We start from the raw sequence: 23733 nt of genomic DNA, 5'->3' as shown, positions 1-23733 counted from the left end.
GCTTTACCTAAGAGAAATAACATTGACGAGGAAGGCAAACATTGCCAAATACTTGTTTTCCATATCACAAGATACGATCATGATCACAAAGATTCTATTAACGACCAAGTCACGTGGTTATCATCAACCTGGTCTGACCACTACAAAATCACAATCGGTAATTGACCACCACCATGCAAACTTGTATAAACGTAAAAGGACCCCAATATTTACTACTTAAGATTCATTAAACTCTTAACCTGCACATTGAATTGAGTTGAGCATGAGAGTGCCTTTGCAGATACCTCCCCTAGCAGGTTATCAACAACTTGAAAGAACTAGTGAATCAAAGGATAAAAAGACGACTTTTTTGGAGACATTCGTGGAGTCACTTTACAACATAATCAGTTTGGGACTAGATGAAGGGGGTGTCACTTTAGCAACCCAGAAATTCATCACCACCAATCCAACAGTTTCAAAACATTCGAGGACTAAAATATATCGTCGCCATGCCCGGAGTTGAAGATTAGTTGAAGAAGTTGCTAGTTTGAGAAAAGAAAAGGAATGAGATACAGATGTCTTGCCTTTGATGCAAATTACCCTTCTAGGAGTACAATAAGAGCTAGATTAGGATCAAGATCCTCTCAATGCCTTAGCTAAGTTGCAAACAAATAGCGAGTGTCTCATGATTTCAACAAAAGAATGATTGACAATGGCAACTGGAGAGCTCAGTACATGAGCTTTTCCCCTGCAAACATTGGAGAGTTAGTGAAAATCATATGATCGAAGTCAAGCCGAGCTCAGCCGCGGAATAATAGAAAATGGAAGGCCAGGTAGATGACGTTAGGACAGATAAGGATGACGCTTCCAACTGATGATGTCGAAAAGTGGGTTTCTCGGCTATCTCCTTGATGATCGAGATCCATAGTCAGATGATAAATTTCCCTCAAGTCATTGATGAAACAGAGCTTTCAAAAACAAAAAAACAATCTGATGCTCAAGTGAGTGATGTGTTTTTTTGCATCTTTAATGGAAGAATCTAAAGTTCTAGTTTAGAGGATGACCTTCGATCCCTTTTAGGGAAAACATGATATGTTTTTATAGGTTTGGACGAGATATATCAATGCTCGACTGAGATGATACAGTGGTAAGTTATCGGTTATAATGAGAGCCACATATGGGTGGTCGTTTAGAGGAAAATGTTTGACGAGAGTGCATCTTCTTACATTGACAGATCCTCCGACATATAACAGTTCGTGTATGGAACGTAGATCTTTGGAGCTATCTAGTCTTCCACGTTGATGATCCAAAAAGTGGTCATTAATTAGATGAGGTTAATGAGTCAAGAAAAGACCAAAAGTCTAACGGGTCAACCCGTATCAAGTCGACAAAGAGGTCGAATAGGAAGGAGGTCTGCCACTCAAACCCAGAACTGGGAGATCAGTACGATTGTCTTAGGCGCCTTAAGCCCTGTCCTGACTTAAATACGATCAGGTATTCCCTGTGATTTAAGTGAATACTAGGAAGATCCATGTAAGTGGGGCCGATACCTCGATCCCGAACATGGAGGCCAGAAAACGTGGCTAATGCTTACTGACTTAATCCCGAACTCTATCAAAGATCTCAGTCGTTGAAGATTTTAAGTATTTACTAAATTTGGGCTTCAAGAGTCTTTCCATGAGGAAACTTCCTGATGAGACATGAAAATGTCCCATCTGAATCTCTTAACTCGGGTTAGTTAGTCCAACTCGAGCGATTACTCTGATGAATTATTTGATTTTCTTTCTCAGGTCTCATTTACGGAGTTCGATACAAAAACATCGTGATAAAGACATACTTGAGGGGCATTTTGGTCATTTTAATGACAAGGGTATTCTGGTCAATATTAGTGCTAATGTGAAAGTAGAGTCCGAGACGAGTCTATCGGCGAAACCGGAAGTGAAAACGGAGTCCGAACGAGCAAGATAGAGAAGGTCAAAGTTTTGGTCCAATTAAGTTGACTAACGAGTATGAAGACGACATGTGGCGAGAAATAAACTGGTGGGTTGCGTGGGACAATGCTCAGGATTCATGTTGAGAACATGATTAGGTGCTTCGCCAACCTATACTTCCGTACTTCCCTGCGTAAATCTAAAGGAGATGGGGACCTAGATTTTATCTTCACACATGGAAGCAACTAGGGTGGCGTTGCAACTTAATTATTACTACCGTGAAGCACCAAATCAGTCCCTATGAGCCAGCAATTAAATGGATGAAGAAAAACAGTGCCTATCCCCTTCTTCTTCTTTGATTCCTTTTTAAAGAAACTTAAGGATTTTATTCCTTTTAAGTTTCCTAACAGTGGAGAGAGAAAACCAAGAGCAGCTCCATTTTTGTGTGTATTTCGAATTAGCAAAGGAAAGAAAGAGAGGTTAAGAGAGAGAAAGCATATGTTTGTTAATCAAATAGGGAAATAAGAAAGAAAGGGAATGAGTTTTAGAAACAGAAACTTTCGGATTATGGAGATATTCGGTTGGATGAAGATTAAATTGAGAGATTTTCGATTGAAAGGGTTGCTACTAATATTGAAGGAGATATCATAAATCAAAGGACATATTCGACTCAATGAAGAAACAAGATAAGAGAAATTCGATTAAAGATGATTTTTAAGAGGGAAGGAAATATTTGAATGAGGATTCGGCTGATCTTATCACATAGAGAGACAGCCACACCACAGAGATTTGGAATTTTGGATTCTTTTCGTCTTATTTCTCTATAAATCAGGAACTCTTCATCAGACAAGGGGACATCTCAGCTGGGAGCATCATCCTCCTCTCGAGCTCAACTACAAACAGTAAATCAGAGAGAGAGTGAGAAGAACAGAGGTATCTCTCTAGGTTGGGTCAGTGAAGAATAAACGAAAACTCAGATTAATCAGGGTTACTTTTCTTATTTTCTTTGCTTTTCTGTTTCCTTTAGTGAGAAAAAGATATTGAGAGAGTGAGAAGAGAGAATTGTAGAGAGGGGTAGAGAGAGAAATTTAATGAAATCAAAGTGATAAACCGATTGTGAATTAAACAGAGAAGATTATTACAGTGATTCTCTTCTTTATTCTATTTTTATATTGTTCTTAGTTTTATGAGAGAGATATATTAAAAGAACGTGAAAAGCATAAAGTTAGAGAGAGAAAAAGAGTTGGAGAAGACGAGAAAAGAGAGTGGAAAATAATTTTCCCACAGGGAATCCATTTCCGGGAAGACGAGAAAATCGTTTTCCCTGAGGGTGCGTTTGGCAGAATTTTGGGAAAAACAGAAGGAAATCATTTCCCTAAGGCCCTGTTTGGTTTGGAAATAGCGAAAAAGTTAAGTTTTCTTCCATTCTCTTTTATTCTTCATATTTATTAAATCTCGATCATGATTAGCTAAGACTCTCCATCTAGGATTTTATGATGAAACCCATTTTTGATCTTTTAGAGATATATTTCTTTGATTAACTCTTGATTAATGCTTCATAGTTTAATTCGTTTTAGTTTGATAAATAGATTTTCAATTCATTATCTATACTTTTAGTTTGATGCATCATACTCAGGTTGAATCCTTTGATGATGCATACTTACCGATTAATAGATAATAGTTTAGAGATTTATTTATTTAAAATAAAACGATTACATCGTTATGTTTTATTCGGTTTTAACGAAAACATTTCCCGGAATTAGGATAGTTCATTATCCGAAATTCTGAGTTATAAAAAAGAGAATTAACCATTTTAAGTATTTGTTTCTAAAGGTGATTTTATGTGGTGAATTCCTAAAACCTAGACTCCTCCCCCATTTGAGTTCCTTGTATCATTTTCATTTATTTTCTTTCCGTAATTTTATTACTTTATCACCAAAAACCCAAAAATAATTTTCAAAGAAAAACCGATTTATTTCCAAGTCTTAGAATAGGTTGACTTAGTCCCTGAGGAACGAACCGGTCTTACCGAAACTATTACTTGACACCCATTATGCACTGTTAAGGGGAAATCCAGAAATTTGCTAAGGGGAGATCGGTTGAACCTCATCTACTCATATTTTCCGACGAACCTAGCCTCGAACTACATTGAAAAAGGGGGATTTCTCATCATCTTCTTTTCATTTATTACTTATCACCATGTTTAGCTAAATCAAGTGTGTCGATTATATGGATGAAATGTGATGAATTTGTGATTATGTTTGATATGATTTAATGTTTTGATAATAAATTGATGTTCTCTTATTTTGATTACTTGTTTCAATCGTTTTTCATGTGTCTTATCAAGTACTTCGCATAGTTAATCGATTAGGCAAAGTGATCGATATCGATCGTAGTTTAGATTCAAATTTCATGTGTCTTGTCATGCACTTCACATAGTTAAGCGACTAGACGACATTTTCGATGATTCGGTTTTAATCGTTTAGGAAGTTTGTTTGACTAAGTATTATCTCCGGACATACGTAGTGCTTATGAACGTCTACCTTAAGAATCGAGACTAGATTTACATCAATCCATTCGATTGGACCGTACATAGTTATAGGTTTATTATCATGGATTCCCGGACTTCGACACCTCGCTCACTTATTTGTCTCCCGACTGTTGTTGCTTCCCGACTCTTGTTCCTTCGACTCTTCTCTCGAATCTCTCTCGCCCGTTCACATTGATAATTTAGTTTGTTTTACTTGCTTTCTTCTTTGTTGCTTATTTCATTATAATGCCCCCAATTTGTCTTTGTTTCTTTTTTAGTCTAAGTTAGCATTTGATTTCTAGACCGGGGGATAAGACCCTTCGACATCCAAATTACCTTCCTATCCTTGGATCGATCCCGGCTTTGCCGGATTACTACTTGATACCTCCGCTTGGGTGTGCAACCTTTTCGGGTGCATCAAGTTTTTGGCGCCGCTGCCGGGGATAGGTTTAGTAGTTTAGATATCGTTTACGTGTTTTGTTCATTAGTTTAGTGTTATTTGCTTACTTGGACGTTTATTTTCTTTGTTTTTTTTTAGTTTCTTTTTAATTATTGTTTTCTTTGAGGTATTCATCCAAGGAGCTTTAAAGGACGAAAGCAAACAAGTTTGGGGATAAAAAGGTAGAGACAAGAAAAGGGAAGAGGATCCAGTTGTGGTAACAAACGCCACCTCTAGTATCGTTCCCTAACCTTTACCTATTTGAGCGGCTTAAGTGCATTTGCATCTTGTCTATTGTTGATAGTGATGTGGCGTGAAAATGCCACATTTAAGTCACTTAACTTTGATGAGTTAGCTCCTTTCGGGTTTCATTTCTAATTATTTATTTGTTTTTATTGCTAGGTAGTTTATTTGGGGTTTGACGTTCGATTCGGAATAAAAATATCAAATTATCACATTTTCATCTCATGCGGCAAAGGGAAGAAAAGAGCACCAGGGGTATTTTGGTCATTTTGGTCATGAGATGAAAATGTGATAATTTGCTATTTTTATTCCGAATCGAACAAAGGAGCTAACTCATCAAAGTTAAGTGACTTAAATGTGGCATTTTCACGCCATATCAGATAGTTGTAGTCGATTTGAACACTTGTGATTGCTTGCATTTTTTTAATTGTGCTTCAATGGATGTTAATGGGAATGATAGTTGGAATGATAGGTATGAGGTTCATCGACCGCTTAGAAGTCTTAGGGACTACCTTGAACCTAATATGGCAAGCATACCTTCATGCATCATATTTCCGAGTAATGTGTGTAATTTAGACATAGACCCTGAGATTATTCCATTACTTCCTATATTTCGAGGCTTAGAGAATGAAGATCCATATTTTCATTTGAGAGAGTTCGATGAGATTTGCTCGATACTCCCAATCAATGGAGAACTTGAGGGAATCGCTAACCTCAAATTATTTCCGTTTTCATTAAAAGAAAAGTCGAAGATATGGTTTCATTCTTTAAGGCCTAGGACTATAAGAAGTTGGGATGAGATGACTAGGGTGTTTTTGAAAAAGTTCTTTCCCGCCCATCGAACCACCACCTTAAGAAGATAAATTATGAACTTTGAGCAAGACAAAGAGGAGACCTTCTTTAGGTGTTGGGAGAGATTTAAAGACCTCCTTCTCGCATGTCCACATCATAACTACGAAACATGGAGGGTCATCGGATTCTTTTACGATGGCTTGACTTCCAAAATGAAACACTTCGTGGAAGTTATGTGCAATAGAGAGTTTATGAGTAAAAGTCCTAATGAGGCTTGGGAGTATCTCGACCTCTTAGCGGACAAGGCCCAAGATTGGGACACACCCGTTAAGAGTGACGAAGATATAGCCGAAGGAGACCATTACTCAAAAGGAGGCATATGCTTTTTCAAGGAAAATGGGGAAGTACATGATAAAATTTTCAACGTGTCTCGGAAAGAATTTACAGATATGCATGATGGTGATTTAGTGAATGATAGTGTTTGTAGCATTTGTGGAAGTCGAGAACACCTAACGGGTGAATGCCCTACTATTTCTCTTTGTCGAGATGTCTCATTAGGATGCACAAATGTCGTAGACACGTATATGAAGCCCGTAGGTTCAAGGAGTGATGCCTTTACAAATGATTATGAGAGTCTTCAAGAGCCCTTAGTTGGTTTCACTTATGCATCTCATCATGAGAGGACTCTTGAAGATGTTTCGAAATCATTTTATGAGGTAGAAACTCAGATTAGCCAAAACACCGTGCACGCCCTTAAAGAGATGGAAGCAAAATTGAAAGACATCGAGAAAGGGGTTTCACAATCCCAAACTCCAACAAATCCTAAGGGTACAGGTGAGGGTAATACACCTAGTGCTAATGTTAAGTCCAACTCCATTCTCGAAAGTGATGAAATGATTAACTTAGAGACTCCCATGACGGTAGACATACCCGAGGATCGTATGATTTTTGAGAATGGTGGTGGGCATAACGAGGTTTTTCAGTCGAAATCTGAGTCTAAACCAGTTGATAGACCTAAACCCTCATTCTCTCAACAATTATTGCCTACCTGTGATATATATATGCTTGCACCGGTAGTTCAAAGGGACAATACTATTAATGCTCAGGAGGACCATAACAACATGACTAGTTTGATTCCTGAGACCTTTGTAGATCATTTTGGTGAAATGCATGCCCCCTCTGTTATTTTATCAAACTTTGTTGCCTTGTCATCATCCAAGTTTGGGGATTGCCTCTTATTTTTTGTCGTCTCACGTATAAACCCATACTATTACATTGTTGTGAGACGGTTCTTACCAGTTAAAACTTTCGTATGGGTAGACCCCCAAATATTTCGTCTTTTGTTATATGATTGGTTGGTCTATTGAGATGGAGTTTGATGTTTGTGGGTATCATCTCTGGAAACCCTCCACGAGACAAAACTCGTGCTCTCGTGCATACGAGAGACTCAAAGGCTAATTGCATAGCTTGATGCAATCGAGTGATCCCGCGTGAGTGGTCTTATCGTTATATGGTCATGCTTATGCTTCATTCTTAAGTTATTTATTGATGTGTTAGGAGCGTTTCTCTCTTTGTATACTTTTGGGACGTGGTGCGTTTCAAGTTTGGGGATGACGATGGACTCATCATCAACTTGGAACTCGAATACATAAGTCTTGGTAGTATTACCTTTTATCTCCTACGGCTATGGTAATATCCTTCCACTCTTCTCTTAACTTATTGTACCTCTTATATTTTAGTGAATATATGCTTAGAACATTGAGGACAATGTTAGTTTTAAGTTTGGGGATGGGGATACGACCTTTTGGTCGCATGCCATCATGACCTTAGATTTCAAAAGACAAGAGGGTTCAACAAATTGACCAAATTTGAAAATTTTTGGGTAGATTTGGTACGACTCTGGTGGTATTCTTGAGTATGTTGATGCATGTGGTTCTTTCTTGATAAATCTTATGCATGCTCTTAGTCTTTTCATGAATGTTAAGTCCTTTGGTGTTGGTGTCTTATCATGTGAGTATCATCTTAAGGAAAAAGGAACACTTCTAAGTGACCTAAAATAGTCATTAGTGGAGACTTAAACCCATGTGAGATATCTGAGCCTTTCTATTGCTTTTGAATGTACTCTTCCGCGCTAACTCCGAGTAGAATGAAGAGCTACTCAACTTTGCAACTTTTAAAAGAGCTTAGACGATCTCATGAGCTCAACTTTCTTAGCCACTGGGAGTGACATCAGGATAGCGAATAAACCTCACTCTTGTAGTCCATGAAACCCAATAATGGTGTTAACTTTAGGGAAACGGATATTTCACCCATTCATTCATCATACTATTCCCGAGAATGAAGGCATGAGAAGTAAAGAAGAAAGAATGTGAAAGCAAAATGTGAAAGTAAAGGTGATTTGTTGAGAATACTAGTTGTATTTTTATTTTGGTGTTTGGATATGTGTACAAAAAAATAAAAGAAAAAGTGAAAAAGTGAAAAAGGAAAGAAAAAAAAAAAAAGAAAAAGAGAAAAGAAAGAAAAAAAAAAAAAGAAAAGAAAAAAGGAAGAAAGTTTGTTTATATGTGTTATTTTGTGTTTGTGTAAGTGTTATGAAAATAAAGTATTCAATGCAAGAAGTTAAGTTTAAAGGTTGTTTGAGTGTTCTTTTATCGTTGAAGGCATCGACATTCTCGGGATTTCATCATCTTCCATTCCATCACTTGTATCCGTTGACCTTTTGGAGACATTATTAGAGGGTAGAGTGGGTGAGAAGAGTGAGTGAGCTTCCCCATTTCGTTAGTGGTTATTTCCATTCCTAAGAGATCATTTCGTTTTATAACTTGTTATCCTCATTTAATTTTGTATGTGTTGAGTTTACTTCATTCCATACTCACACATGAGAGTAAACCATCATGATTCGTTTTTGAGTGATTTCATGTTTAAGAGCGTATGACCGTGAGGCCAAAGTCGAGGTGAAATGTGCTATGATAGGAAACACGGTTTTGTTACTTTAACCTTGGATGATACTCATGATGATGGGATACTTACATTTGAGTATAAAACTATTAGTGAGGAGATTCTTAGCATGCTTTTGTGTTTATTGGTTTGATTCATATGTTTGACATACTTTAGTCTCTCACTTGTTGATCATCACCTTATTTGCATCGATAGTTGAACTCTTTTGTCCCTTGGAATCTAGAACTTTGTGGTTGTATTCACTGAAAACCCTCACGAGACAAAACTCGTCCTTTAGGGGTAACCTAAGGGTTTAAAGGCTTGTTGCATACGCTAAATGCAACCGGGAGTCCTCCGAAAGTGAGCTAGGTTTACTTTATTGTCTTGTTTTGTTTGTTTGCTCGAGGACTAGCAAATTCTAAGTTTAGGGATGTTGATGTGGCGTGAAAATGCCACATTTAGGTCACTTAACTTTGATGAGTTAGTTCTTTTCGAGTTTTATTTCTAATTATTTATGTGTTTTTATTGCTAGGTAGTTTATTTGTGGTTCGGCGTGTAATTCGGAATAAAGAGAGTGAATTATCACATTTTCATCTTATGCGGCAAAATGGAAGGAAAGAGCACCAGGGGTATTTTGGTCAAAATCAGAAGTCAAACAACAAGTGAAGTCAATGACGAGTCCGACGGTGAAAACGAAAGTTGATTCGGAGTTCGGACGGGGAAGTTATGAAAGAAAGAAGCCAAGGTCTTTTCTTGAAGGCACTTCCCTTGGTTTTAATGTAGAGACAAGATGGAGGCACCTCTTGATTTCTAAATCAAGCCCAAAACCAAGCCCAAAGCCCACATAAACCAAAGAAGAAGAAAAGAGTTGAAAATATATGGGCACCCTCTTTATGGTTCAAAGTCAAGTTTGAGTCAAAGTCTTGACCTAGGGTTTTAGTAGTAAAGGGGTTACTATTCATCATCTTCTTCACCAAGCACCAAGGAAGGGAGAGAGAAAGAGGCTAGGGTTTGTTCTTGAGGGTTCTTCATCACTAAAAGAGAAACTTGAAAGAGAGGACAAGAGAGAGAAGAAGGGGTAGCCGGCCTTAGCTTGGCCGGCCAAGCAAGGCCGGCACCACACGAGCTCGGGATGGCAGCAAGCTCGGCCATGTATAGCAGCTCGGATCAGTTGCAAGGAGGGACGCGCACAAGAGCAGCAGCAGCAGCACCGACTGGACGCGTTCACGGGAAGTGTACAGGAGCACGGGACGCGTCCACGGGAGCAGCTGCTGTGGACGCGACCAGCAGCTGCTGTGGACGCGACCAGCAGCTGCTCCGGCAGACCTGCAGCTCGGACTGCTCGGTACGGCATCCTCTCGCTCGGGCTGCAGCTCGGAACGGTCAAGGGACGTGCGCACATAACTAGGGATAACCCGGGACAGCTCATTTGGCCGGATCTTGGCCGGAATTTCTTTTTCTTTGGCCGGACTTTTATGAGTTTTCTGGCAACTTTCTTGATCCAAAACTTTAGGGCTTTTGTTCCCCTCATCCTTGGCTAGCTTTCCATGTGGTTTGATTTGATTTTGGTTGAAAATTGCTTAGAGAGAGAAAGCTTGGTGAAGCTTTAATGGTGGTGGGTTTTAAATGAAGAATATGATGCTGATTGCTAAGGGGAGATCTGATTTTTGCTCGGGGACACCCATTATGCACTGTTAAGGGGAAATCCAGAAATTTGCTAAGGGGAGATCGGTTGAACCTCATCTACTCATATCTTCCGACGAACCTAGCCTCGAACTACATTGAAAAAGGGGGATTTCTCATCATCTTCTTTTCATTTATTACTTATCACCATGTTTAGCTAAATCAAGTGTGTCGATTATATGGATGAAATGTGATGAATTTGTGATTATGTTTGATATGATTTAATGTTTTGATAATAAATTGATGTTCTCTTTTTTTGATTACTTGTTTCAATCGTTTTTCATGTGTCTTATCAAGTACTTCGCATAGTTAGTCGATTAGGCAAAGTGATCGATATCGATCGTAGTCTAGATTCAAATTTCATGTGTCTTGTCATGCACTTCACATAGTTAAGCGACTAGACGACATTTTCGATGATTCCGTTTTAATCGTTTAGGAAGTTTGTTTGACTAAGTATTATCTCCGGACATACGTAGTGCTTATGAACGTCTACCTTAAGAATCGAGACTAGATTTACATCAATCCATTCGATTGGACCGTACATAGTTATAGGTTTATTATCATGGATTCCCGGACTTCGACACCTCGCTCACTTATTTGTCTCCCGACTGTTGTTGCTTCCCGACTCTTGTTCCTTCGACTCTTCTCTCGAATCTCTCTCGCCCGTTCACATTGATAATTTATTTTGTTTTACTTGCTTTCTTCTTTGTTGCTTATTTCATTATAAAGCCCCTAATTTGTCTTTGTTTCTTTTTTAGTCTAAGTTAGCATTTGATTTCTAGACCGGGGGATAAGACCCTTCGACATCCAAATTACCTTCCTATCCTTGGATCGATCCCGGCTTTGCCGGATTACTACTTGATACCTCCGCTTGGGTGTGCAACCTTTTCGGGTGCATCAGGTTTCCCCTTAGTGTGTCCGACCATAACAGCCCATTATGGGCTTGTCTTGGCCGGCCCACACCCCACATATGGCCGGCTAGGGCTCTCTCCCTTTAAGGGAGTCCCTTCTTGGCCCAAAAAGTGGGGTTTTGCCTTTTTCGGGCTTCCCTTTTGAGCCGGATTCTTTTCTGTCTTTTAAGTATTATCAGACTGGATCATAACCATCTATATACTAGTTTCCATCAGTCTATTCTCAATGTTCAAGTTACCACTCTTATGTGTAACCCGTTGTAGGATCCGGACTATGTTAGCCGCGGATAACCGAAGTGATCCGACAATCGTAAGCGGCTTCTAGCTAAGCATTATGACTCTTAATTGAACCGGATTGATTGATCTTCCAAATAAGGTCATCATTATCCTATAAGCCAAATCGTACGCATTGCCATCTTGGTCAAAAGAACACTCCTTCGGAAGGTTATACCTTCAGACCTTTATGATATATTTCTATCAGGAAGGTCATACCTTCAGACTTAGAATATATCTTCTTCACCTCGAGAATTTGAGTTCTGTTATGGGTAACGTTGATTCTAAGGACCGACCCCTCAACATCTCTAATGGGTTGCTTTAACATAACAAGATCCTGAAAGTTATCCATAAGAACTTGGTGAGGAAGTGTGTTAAGTTTTACTTTGAAATTATAGAGGATGGCAGAGAATCTTCTTCGTCAATGGCTTCATAACATGGCTTTCATTACTTGAGAAACAGAGAAGTAATGCAAGGAGGTAATTGGAGATCGAATTTACCATATAGGAGGCCACCCATGAGATTGTTCATTCATGTCTCTAATGTGTTTGATACAATGCTCCTTAGAAAGATCAATGAGATGGGTATACTTACTACATTGTCTTCTACAAAAAGAATCACTTCGACTAAAAAGATTATATCTGTTGCTATGTTGGTTTGGAAAGTAACTAAATTTGAAAGTAATTATTGAGTTAGAGTATCTAAACTTCATGACGATGAACGTGGAAAGGTATTTTTTGAGTGTCATATATCGAGGCTTCACGTTTCCATATCGACAACTTAATTTAAGTTGGTTACACTTCTACTTTGGCTCGTGATGAGAAATTTGGGGAATTAGCTACGATTGCTCTTACTTCACACTTGCTACTTTTTCTTCACACTTTCTTGCAGATTATTAAGGAGTGAAGTCTATCGTGGGAGGATGGCTATATGATCGTTGTGTATTCACCACAATTACTTTGTCGAGCATCATCACACTATGAGAATGAGAATGAGGTTGACACTTTCTTGCAAATTGGTATCCTCCACATTCAATGCAAAATTCATTTGAAGTGGGAATTACGAATCGCCATGACAAGGTTCATCGCAAGCGAGTACATCAAATTGTTTTCTTTATCGAAACGGTTCGGGACGAACCTCGTGAGAAAAGGGGAGGATGGTGCAGATAAGGCTGGGTCGAACAACCCCATTAATGGGCCTCATTGTCGGATCATCTAAGTAGGCCACTCGGCCGAGCCCATTAGGGTTATTAGTAAGAGTCCAAGTTTAGTCAGATTCCTATTGAGTCTAGGTTTAGGAAGTTGCTATGTTTAAGTATTTTGATATTTTAAGAATCCTAGTTTGAGTCTATCTAGAAGAGTCTTAATTCTTATAAAAGAAGGTTCAGTCTGTCTTTATTATACACATCTTGAAGAGATAATCAATCGAAAGTTTAGTACTTACAGTTATTTTCATCATTCTTCGTATTAGTTTATTTTATTCTTAATTTTCGCTGCGTTTACATCAATTCTTCTCAAATCCTCCACCAGTCGTCTCATTGGTCTTTAGATCCTGAAAAACACAATATTCTGGATAGAAAGTTACGGAAAAATAGAGAAGTTTGATAAGTTTACTAACAGATAAGAGACTAACAGGAAAATTAGGTATATATAGGACAGTAGAGAGGTTCATCTCAGAGGAGGGGATGGCTCCAATGCCACTAACTTGTGATTTGGTGCCGTCAGCCAATGTAACATAGGAAGGAGGAATGTTAGTTTTGAGGTTTCGTAAAAGGGTAGGATTACCTGTCATGACTTGTATTCCTCCTTAGAGAGAGTTACTTGAACGGAACTAGCCTAAATAAATTTAGAATTACCATCTTCATTAGTAGCATGATTAGCCCATACTTGATTTCCACGTAATGCCCAACAATAATCAATAGTATGGTTCTTACGACCACTGTTGATACGATATTTGAGGCTTCGCCCTCGACCACAACCATAATATTTTTCATCCATTATAAACACTATGTAACCAAATGATATCGCAAACAATATCAAGTTTGAGTAACAAGCTTGAGAAACAAGTAACCCACAAATTCGTATTTTAAACAGTAATCAACAACAACTTCGAGTTTGGACGAGAAATGAGCAACCAACAAGTTCGAGTTCGAGTAAAGGATGCTTAAAAGCAACCACAAAGACCACAAATAAGCTAAATCTAGAGAGAGAAAGATAGAAAATGAGTTGAAATCTAGAGAGAGAAAGTTATGGTTCAGATCTGCCCTATGAGGAAAGAAATAAGAGAAATCCAACTAGAAAAGAGAACTATAAGCCAAAATATTTAGAGATTTACCAAGAACAAAATTTTCTTCATTTGATTTGTTGCTCTGATACCATGTTGTAGATATAGAGTGAAGAAGAGAGTAGAGAAAAGTTGAAATAGTTTTCATTGATTATTTTCTCTCATAGTTCTTACAAGGAAAAGACTTAGATAAATACAAATGATCTCTAATGACTATACTACCCTTAGACTAACTATATATTTACATATTATATACAAGTCATAACTCAACAAAACCAACTAACCAAGGGTACCGTACATAGCGGATCTAGAATTATGGCTTTGGGATGCGATGAAGTGTTGAACAACTATCTCGGTTCAAAGTATATACCTGACTACGTTTTGACCAAGATCGATAACACGCCGGATATAATTAACTAATAATGTCAAAAGAAATCTACTCCAATTTCTCCAGACAATTTGTACAAAAAAAAAAAGAAACTCAAAAAACACCCTATACACCTGACTATATTAAATAGAAGGCCTCCCCGCTAAAAGGCCTTACGTGGTTCAACATATTCCGTCTGCGTCCATGAGGGCAACAAAGAAGAGAAGGAGTGAAGAAAAGGATTATGGAGAACATACATGGTATTGGGATAACTGGAAACATCATGTCTTCAACGAGAAAGACAGGTCGCAACGGGTTAGTTCGGCTTGGGAGGTCGATGATAAATATGCTGAGTGGTTTAGTCGAATTTCACACCCGAAGGTCCAAAACCCAATCCATCGGAAGACGAACCAAGCACAAAGCTCACTCGGTTCGATTGCTTACTACGTAAGTACACATAAAGCATGTAATCTACTTTATTTAGTATTGATGGAAATACATGTTAACAGACTTGATTTTTTTTCAGAGAGAGGGTATTCGGCATGCCATTGCTGCACTAGATTTGTCTGGGTTGGAGGCAGGAAAGGAAATTCTTCAGCAAGTATTGAGGGAGGAGCAACTTCCAGAGGCACCCCAGAGGGTTCAGGAAGGAAATACAAGGAAGAGGACAAAAACAAAGGCATTGGGCAGGAGGAAGACCTAGAACGGCTTTAGATACTTTTATATTTTGAATGATGTCGGAAACTTTTGAATGATGTCGGAAACTTTTGAATGATGTCTGACACTTTTATATTTTGAATGATGTCGGAAACTTTTATATTTAGAACGGCTTTAGATACTTTATCTTTTGATATGTTAAAACAGTTGGTTTTTTATATGGTTGAAATGATATATTTTGATATGTGCAAAAAGTTGGTTTATATGGTGGAAACATAATTTTTGATGTGTTGTGTTAGAAAAGAGAGAGAGAGATACAAAACTCCGATAGCACCAAGAACGGTACGGAAACACTGAATATTTGCACAGTACTTACTGTGCAAATATTCGGTGGGCTCGAGCCGTTGTTAGCACCAAGAACGGCTCGAGCCCACCGAATATTTGCACAGTACTTACTGTGCAAATATTCGGTGAGCTCGTGCCGTTTTTAACACCAATAACGGCTCGAGCCCACCGAATATTTGCACAGTAAGTACTGTGCAAATATTCGGTGGACTCGAGCCGTTTCTAGCACAGTACTTACTATTTAAAAAAAACTTTACGTTTAAAAAAAAACTTTACGTTTAAAAAAAAGCTTTACGTTTAAAAAAAACAACTTCAACTAACAGTTACTACTAAAAAAAAACAACTTCAACTAAGTTTTCATTCCATATCTATTGCTATTGCATTCGATGATGTGTCCCCTTCCTTCTTTATACTTGATGGAGTTTCTTCCAATTGCGGATTGAAATTATCGCCACTGTCAATTTTATGTTCGCAAATAGTCAACCACCTTCTTGCATCTGAAGTAGCGTATCAAGACCATTGCCTAGCAATTGGAGGAAGTATAGTTTCGTTTTGTAGCTTAACATTAAGGAAATGACAGTTGTTTACACAACCAATGCATACCATTGTATGTTGTTGAGACAAACCTTCGGAAGATGGTGGTGGGGGACCGGTGATTAAAGGTAAAAATGCCGTTGAATCATATTTTGCCAAATGAATCAACATTATATTAAAATGAGTGGCAATTAAATAACTCGTCTCTCCGTGAGTATACGAAAACTCATCTGCAGCTGGTATATCAAAATTGTTGGTTGAAACCAACAATCGGTCATAAAAAGACCCAAACATGGCTTTGTATAACTCTGGACGTGTTTCGAGTTCATTAAGAATACCTTTTCGGATCTCAATCCAACCTACCTCCGAAGGATACCCGAGACCAAGAGCGACGACTCTAAAACCACAATAACCGTCTCCTGGCACGTTTGTAATAGTACTGATAAACGGATAAATCACCTCAGACATTAGACGTAAAAATGAATCACCACTACCGCGAGATCTCCTATTGGCTTTCCGTGCACTTTTAACCGATTGAACCGATGTTTCCGGAATACATTGTGCATACTCCCAACGAGAAGGATCTCTCTTAGTAGATATAGCTGCTTCCTTCTCTTTTCTGTTCCTTGGTTTCTTTGGGGCTCCTCGGGTTTTCAATTTTGCCAAAGGTTCTGTCATGGATGTCATTGAAGGACAAACAATACTCCTCAACCTTTCTAATACGGCTTTTCTCTCGGGACCGGTCGACATATCCCACATGGAGTACAACAATCCTAATTCGTAAGAACTCTGAAGTTCGTTATATACCTCAGGAGTAGGAATAATTGAGAGTTTAGTCCATTGTGGGTCAATGAGTGACAAAGATATCACCTCACCGCGTCTCATAATGATTTCCATCTCGTGAGCACAAGGGAGACCATACACAGACCTATACACACATCCACACAAATTTGAATCAATTCCTATAGTTTTTGCCCGCTCCACCTCATCTACCAACAGGTCAAGTGCATTATGTGAGACATAACCCCTGAGTTCCCTAAAGGCGTTGATTTGATGAGACATCTTCACTGATGTACGACTTTTCTCGAATGTAGCTTTAATCGCAAAAATCTCTGTCTCAGTCATTGAATGTATAGATTTCCAATATGTGAGGAAGTTACCCTCGGATGTATCCAAGTTTCTTTTCAGCTTCGCATGTGCACCTTCAACCCTATTCATTGTAGTATTACCCAAATGCATCACATTATCGGTCCATGCCGTTACAAAATGTTCCCTAAGTGGCAACCAAGTCTTCTGAACATAAATAACATCAATGACATTACTCTTCGACCACGTTGTGATGAAATCTTCAACAGCGCGATTATAATCCGCATCGGTTTCCGCAAACATGATTAGTCGAAACATTGACATGAACTTTCGGAATGGTTTGTTTTTCAAGTGTGGTTTAACCTTTCCAACCACACACTTATCTATGTGGAAAGTACATAATAAACGATCTGCATGTGGGAAGACTTCACCTATTGCATTGATTAATGCTTGTTCCCGATCAGTCCAAAAATACCTTCGGCATAGTATTAGGAGGAAATAATGTCCTCAAACGATTTAAAACCCAAGTGTATGGTTGTTCTGCCTCTCCATCCATAAAAACCATGGCCGCGGTGAATGATTTCATAGTAGAAGTCATCCCAACAATCTCAAGCAATGGTTTCCCGTATCGGTTTGTTTTGTATGTACAATCAAGCATTAACACCGTGTGGAAGCACTTCAGCAATTGGATAGATTCCGGGTGTGCCCAAAATAAGTTAGTAATCTCTCCTGTTTCATTCTTCATTGAATGCCAATAAACATAATTGTGTTGCACTAACAACTTCATCAATTGTTACATAGGAGTTCTACCTTCTTGTTGACTATGCCGGATTCGTATCCTTTCGTTGTATATGGAACGCATTGTCGAGGTATTATCGTTGAATTTTTTCTTTATTTGAGAAAGAATTTGTCGTGGTTTTGTACCAATCTGATATAGTTCTTCAACAAAAGCCTTTTCTTCATTGTCCAATCTATTGGCATATGCATGCCCAATTAAGGTCACTGCAAGTTGATGATTATGGATCCCACACACAACTTCCACCTTCCACTTGTCTCCGTCTATCGGTATTCCTTTTAACTTGAAGGGGCAATTGCATTTCTTAGTACTCGTTTTTCTCTTTTTGGTGGACGGTTCTTTTGTTTTAGGAATTATTTCTGCCTTAAGATGAGAACGATACTCTCCACTTCTTTCACATCGTAAATCCATCTTCGGTTTACCACCTTTCCGCGCAGCAGACTTACCAATCATAACAACCATCTTGTTTTTTATACCAATTTCTTTTGCCCATTTAACTAACTCGTCTCTCGTTTCAAACACTTGTTCAGTTTGAAAATACTCACTAACATCAATGCTGACAAAACCTTCATATGGTCTATTTTCTTCTTAATTATCTGGAACTTCAAGGTTGGGTTCTTCTTCTCCACATTCACGATATCCAATTTTAAGACATCCAAATTTCGATGATGCTTCGTTTTCTTCGGTTGCATCATGCCACCTTTCTTGTGTATTAGGACCTCCAAAATCCCAAGTGTCTGTAGTAATTTGAGATGGAAGTTGAGAAGAAGCCACAACAGCAAAGGCCTATAGGAAAAAAAGAGAATTTTAGTCAAAACGACCCGAGACCACCGTTTTTTGTACAATTTTCGGCCCGTGGCCACCGAAAATATGCACAGTAGCTACTGTGCAATATTACGGTGGGCTAGAAACGAATTGTTTTCACGGCTCGAGCCCACCGAAATATTGCACAGTAAGTCAAATATTGTTGTGCAATATTTCGGTGGCCTCGAGCCATAAAATGGCATAAATTCGGTGGTACCAGACCGAAAATACCCTCCGTGTTCAACAACCAAAAAATTTTCATACAACCAACGAATATATCATATAACTTGAAAAAAAGTGTTAGGATATGTTCATCTACCTCTTGGGAGACTGAATCTTGTCCAGAAATTGATGATTTAGGATCCTTTGATATTTCTCCAAAACTTTTGAAACTTAGTTCATCCATGGTGGTTTAAGAGTTTAGAAAGGGATAGAGAAGTGGTTTAGGAGTGCAACAACAATGTGAGATTGTTGCACAACTCCGATGAACTTTCCCCGTTGATGATGGTCGCCGGTGACGTTGACAATTCCGGTGGAAGAAGAGGGAAGAAGAATATAAGAGAGGAATTTCTAGGGATTTGGGTTTTATGAAGTTTTATAATTGTAACAATTAAAATCCTAATGTGGGTGAAATACACCTTTAAAGGGGGGTTTTTTTCACCCATTCAAAGAGGGGGGCCCTTTAACCAAGCTAAGTCAAAGGTCTTTTACTAAGTCAACGAAACCATGGGGAGGCCTTTTAAAATCTCCCAACAAGAAAAGACTTCATTGGATCTGATTTAAATGGGGAGAGATGATGATGATAATTTATAACAATCCAACAGATGACATGTGAACGTGAGATACTTTCATACAAAGGGATTAACCCTTAATATATCACCACAACCACATGGGATACACACCATGCACATAGAACTGCATCTTTAAATTCTTTAAAATCTCCACCAGAATGTGGGTTGTTTTGATCAATTGCTTCATTGCTAATAGAATGGGTCGTCAATGTGGTATAAAGTATTGAATCCCATAATGGAGAAAACTTTATTAATTTTTCCGACACTTTCTTTGTTGCAAATTTGTCCAAAAGACTTAGATTTTGTGGTTGTGATTTCATGTATTCTCTCTTTTTTCCAAATTTTAGAATGAAATCAATGCTTGTTTTCTAATAAAATCTCATTCTCATGTCTTTTAGTCTTTATCTTTTGCAGGTGCCTTAGATTACAAAAGATTCCTTACTCTTGATCCCTAAAGTGATATTCCTAATGAGATATTTTACATCATTTGATTTTTTTCGCAAGTTGGTGGCATTCTAGTAATCCAACAAGAAAATAGTTTTAGGTTTAGTCTTATCAATACTCAAGAACAGTATTTTGTTCATTTCATTCAATAATCAATATGCAGTCTTTTCGCTTTTCTTTCTACCATGTGCCGGAGTTCACTTTTCCAACAAGCGACGGGCTATATCTTACAATAATTTTTGTTTTATGAATAAATTAGGTGGTTGTTGTGTCCTTCATTGAAATATTGATGGCGAAGTGACCGCTTCAGTCGTCAATGTTGGTTCATAATTGATGATGTTTAAAAATGGGTTTAGGATATTACTCTGATAATGAAAAATCATGAATTTTTTTTTCCATGATTTAAGGGGCAAAACCTGCAAAAGAAATCAGAAACTTCTCCTATGCTCAAGTCAGTAGGGTGATTTTTGAAGTTAAATTAAATTCAAATTCGGAGTTTAGAAGTTGAACCTTCAATAATTGATTAGGTTGAAGCTGATATGTTTATATAGGCTCCTTTAACATACTATGATGATCAGCTGAGATGTTGCGGTGGTGAGCACCGGCTTAGATGAAATCACGTCTTGATGGTCGTCAAAATGATAACTTTCCACTATTGTGTATCTTCTGGATTTGATAGATTATCTCGGCGATTTGCGGATCGTTCATTGAAAGTCTATTTTTGACATCTTTTAGCCTTTTACTCCACATAGCTAGCTCTATTCAAGCTTTCCTTATAGCTCGGATAGGACGTTCTCGCTTAGCTGATCGTTCTTTTTCTTTTCTAGACCTCAGATTAGGTCAACACTGGGTTGGACAACCCGTGACTCAAATTCATCTTATTGTGTCGTTCGACAAGACAAACTTAGGGTTGACCTGGTTCTTTTCACAGTCAATGCAGGGCTTAAGATGCCTGAGACACTCTTACTAACCGTTGATGCACCTGTAAAGGTTACAACCCTAGAGGATGTATCAAGTGATAAATTCGGTAAAACCGAAGTCGATCTACAGGGATGATTCACACGTAGCTTAGCGATCAATTGTTAGTTTTGTCTACTAAAATAAATAAAAGATACCTTAGCACTTAACTAACAAGAAAAAACAAAGAGGAGTGCTTTGATGACTAGGTATGGAATAAAATGAAACGAAAACTATTAACCAAGGGCTTATTGACAGGTTTAAGGTTTAATTCTAAGTATGAGAGAGGTTGAGGATTCGAAAGTTATCGAGGCATCCTCATGTACATGCTTGTTCGGATCCATTTTCGAGTTCAAGTCTTCTCGACTCAGAGGTAGATGATTTAAGTGTTATACATACTTAGTGGTCATAACCAGTCAATTCTCGATTCTCGGGTCCATTTTCGGGGACAATATTGTTGTTTGGACCCCATTTCGTATAAACAACAATGTTTAGACTCTTTTTTTTTCCAGTGTTGCACTTTGGACTCCCTTTTTGTAAAGAAGTGTTAAATATAATAATTCTAAAACATTTGACAAGGGAAAATACTATTTTACCCCTGCTTCACCTAACCCAATCAAAATAGTTAACCCCATGAGTTAAATAAACCCTCATTAATAATCATTCTTTTTTCTATGATTACTTAATTGACTCTTCGTCTCTACCATTGATTTACATATGATATAGAAGTGATCTTCAAACCCAAAGAAAGTCAGAAAGGAATTAAAATATCAAGATGAAGTTAAATAATCTATGATCAGCCAAGAGTTTCTCTTCTTCTTCACTAAAAGTTCTCCTATTAACCCTTGGGTTTAATTGATCAAACCATCTTAATTTGACTTTCAAAAATGAAAACAAAGCTTTTTCTTTTTCGATCTTGATATGACTTTATGATAATACATGATCTTCCTTCTAACTTTTCCGAGATGAGATTCCAGTTTTGAGGACCATATTGAGCAACAAGTACTTTCAGTTTTGTATGTTCACTTGGTCTCCGATGACCTCTTAAACAGAGCTTGCCAAAATGGCCACCCATCTTAATCTTTCAGTTGTTTCTTACCATTTTCTTGATTTTCAAAGTACCAATTAGAATCAGTTGGGTATCTAACTTGTTCAGAGGTTTGAAAGCTTTTGTCATTTGATGGAGTGCTCATTAATTGAAAATCCAAGCCTGCACTTTTATAAGTTCGTTCCTTTGATGAAAAGTTAGAATGAAATCCCTATACTAAGAGATAATAAGAAAATTCTTTGTATTCATAATCCGAGGTTCAGAGATAATATTAAAGTGATTTGTATTGATAATAAGAAATTGATTTGTGTGAAGAGATTACAATGGAATTTGAAATCAAACCCTTTTTTATGGGTTATTAAGTTGTAATAACAATATCTTTTCGCATCGAAAAAAGATATTCGGGTGTTTAAGTGATTAGGGTTTGTGAGGAAGAAGATGAGTTAAAGACAGAAGAGAAAGATGAGTTAAATTAACTAAGGGGTCTAAAGTACAATATTCATTATATAAGGGTAAACTGGCAATTATTTTAAGTATAATTTTAAAGACGGAATATTCCCAGATGATCCCGTTAAAAGAAAGTCCAAAGTGCAAAATTGAGAAAAAAAATTCACGTACCAAGTCGATTATTGGACAGGGTCTACGACCATATATATAGTTGCCAACAAATTTTAATAGAAGTTTACTAACACCATTCTTTATTTTCAAAAGACAATCAATCATTACTTTTTAGCACTCAATTACTCTTTGAAAAAGTGAGAGAGGCCCTACTTTGATTCAACACTTGAGAATACACACACACACTCTTCTTTCTCTCTCTTGCTTTCTTGCTCACTTTAATGGGACAACAACTACCAGGCTAAGAACGACCCTACTTTGATTTTCTTATAATTGAGGTATAAATCAGCCGACACTCGTGGGAGAAAACAAAATAAGAGTGGTACGATAAAAGACAAATAGAAAATGGTAAATAAAAGGGTAAAAAACTTTTTTTTGATGCAGAAGGGTAAAAAACTTAGAAGTCATAAAATATTTAAAGGTAAGTGATTTGGAAAAATAAAGAAATTATCTAGTGTACAAAGTTTTGGATGGAAATAAAAAGAATTTGAAATTTTTTGTTTCCTCCAAACACTCAAGTCCTTTATATTTTTCAGTTTTTTCTTCCATCTTTTACTACCATCATTAACTCCGGCGACCTCCACTACTAATTCTGACGGCACCTCCATCATCTCCGGCAACACTTCTTACTCTCTCATCTTCTTTCTCTCTCTTCTCTCACATATGCACCTCTATAAAAAGAGACTTCATTTTGTCATAGACTCTCTAATCTCTCTGCCATTTTTATTCTTCTTGTTTGATTTCAAGAATCTGAAACTCTCGTAAAGGAATCATCAAAATACAAAACAAATAATAGAAAATATCCATTTTAGGATTGGTGAAATTAATTATTCTTGGATTTAGATGGGTCTTCCTCATGATTTAGAGGTTTTGATTGTTCCATATGATGATTATATGTGGTATATAGTTACTCAAACTCAATGAGCTATAATATAGATGGATTTTATTTGGAAATTCAATTCAGTTCTCCGAAAGTGATCAGAATAACATCATCATCATCCTTCTTTATATATCACCGAGTCTCTCCCTCGGATCTCTTAATTCCCTGTAACTCGATTGAAACCCTAGGGTTTTAGTCAAATGAAACTCTAGGATTTCTGTTGATTCCCGACTAAACCTGAGAGAGGGAAGAGAGAGAAAGAGGGAAAGAGAGAGAAAGAGGGAGAGAGAGAGAGAGAGATAGAGAGAGAGAAATGGGAAGATCTTATTCGAGTGAGAAAGAGAGAGATCTGATTCGAGAGAAAATTTGAGGAGAGATCAGAGCGAGAGAGAAAGATCGAACTTC

The 23733-nt window shown here is 37.7% G+C and overlaps 3 protein-coding genes across 3 annotated transcripts; 1 reads left to right on the top strand and 2 right to left on the bottom strand.

Moving 5' to 3' along the window:
* The first annotated feature begins 4142 nt into the window (after nt 1-4142).
* Nucleotides 4143-8380, top strand: LOC147544817 (uncharacterized). Its single transcript, XM_086672758.1, has 3 exons — nt 4143-4286; nt 4362-5182; nt 5507-8380. Exon 3 carries the CDS (start codon nt 5989-5991, stop codon nt 7279-7281), a length of 1293 nt encoding a protein of 430 aa, XP_086528884.1. The 5' UTR covers nt 4143-4286; nt 4362-5182; nt 5507-5988; the 3' UTR covers nt 7282-8380.
* Nucleotides 8381-15880: 7500 nt separating this feature from the next.
* LOC147544816 (uncharacterized) lies at nt 15881-17293 on the bottom strand. The gene has a single exon (XM_086635764.1). The coding sequence runs from the start codon at nt 17291-17293 to the stop codon at nt 15881-15883; it is 1413 nt and encodes a 470-aa protein (XP_086491890.1).
* Nucleotides 17294-17783: 490 nt separating this feature from the next.
* Nucleotides 17784-18248, bottom strand: LOC147544815 (uncharacterized). The gene has a single exon (XM_086635763.1). The coding sequence runs from the start codon at nt 18246-18248 to the stop codon at nt 17784-17786; it is 465 nt and encodes a 154-aa protein (XP_086491889.1).
* Between the last annotated feature and the right edge of the window lie 5485 nt (nt 18249-23733).

Source organism: Eschscholzia californica, unplaced genomic scaffold (assembly GCF_041429995.1).
Source record: "Eschscholzia californica isolate CP2 unplaced genomic scaffold, dmEscCali1.0.p SCAF_4, whole genome shotgun sequence".
In the NCBI taxonomy this organism is placed as follows: Eukaryota; Viridiplantae; Streptophyta; class Magnoliopsida; order Ranunculales; family Papaveraceae; genus Eschscholzia; species Eschscholzia californica.
Note: the sequence above shows the minus strand (reverse complement) of the source record. Positions and strands in the feature narration are given on the sequence as shown.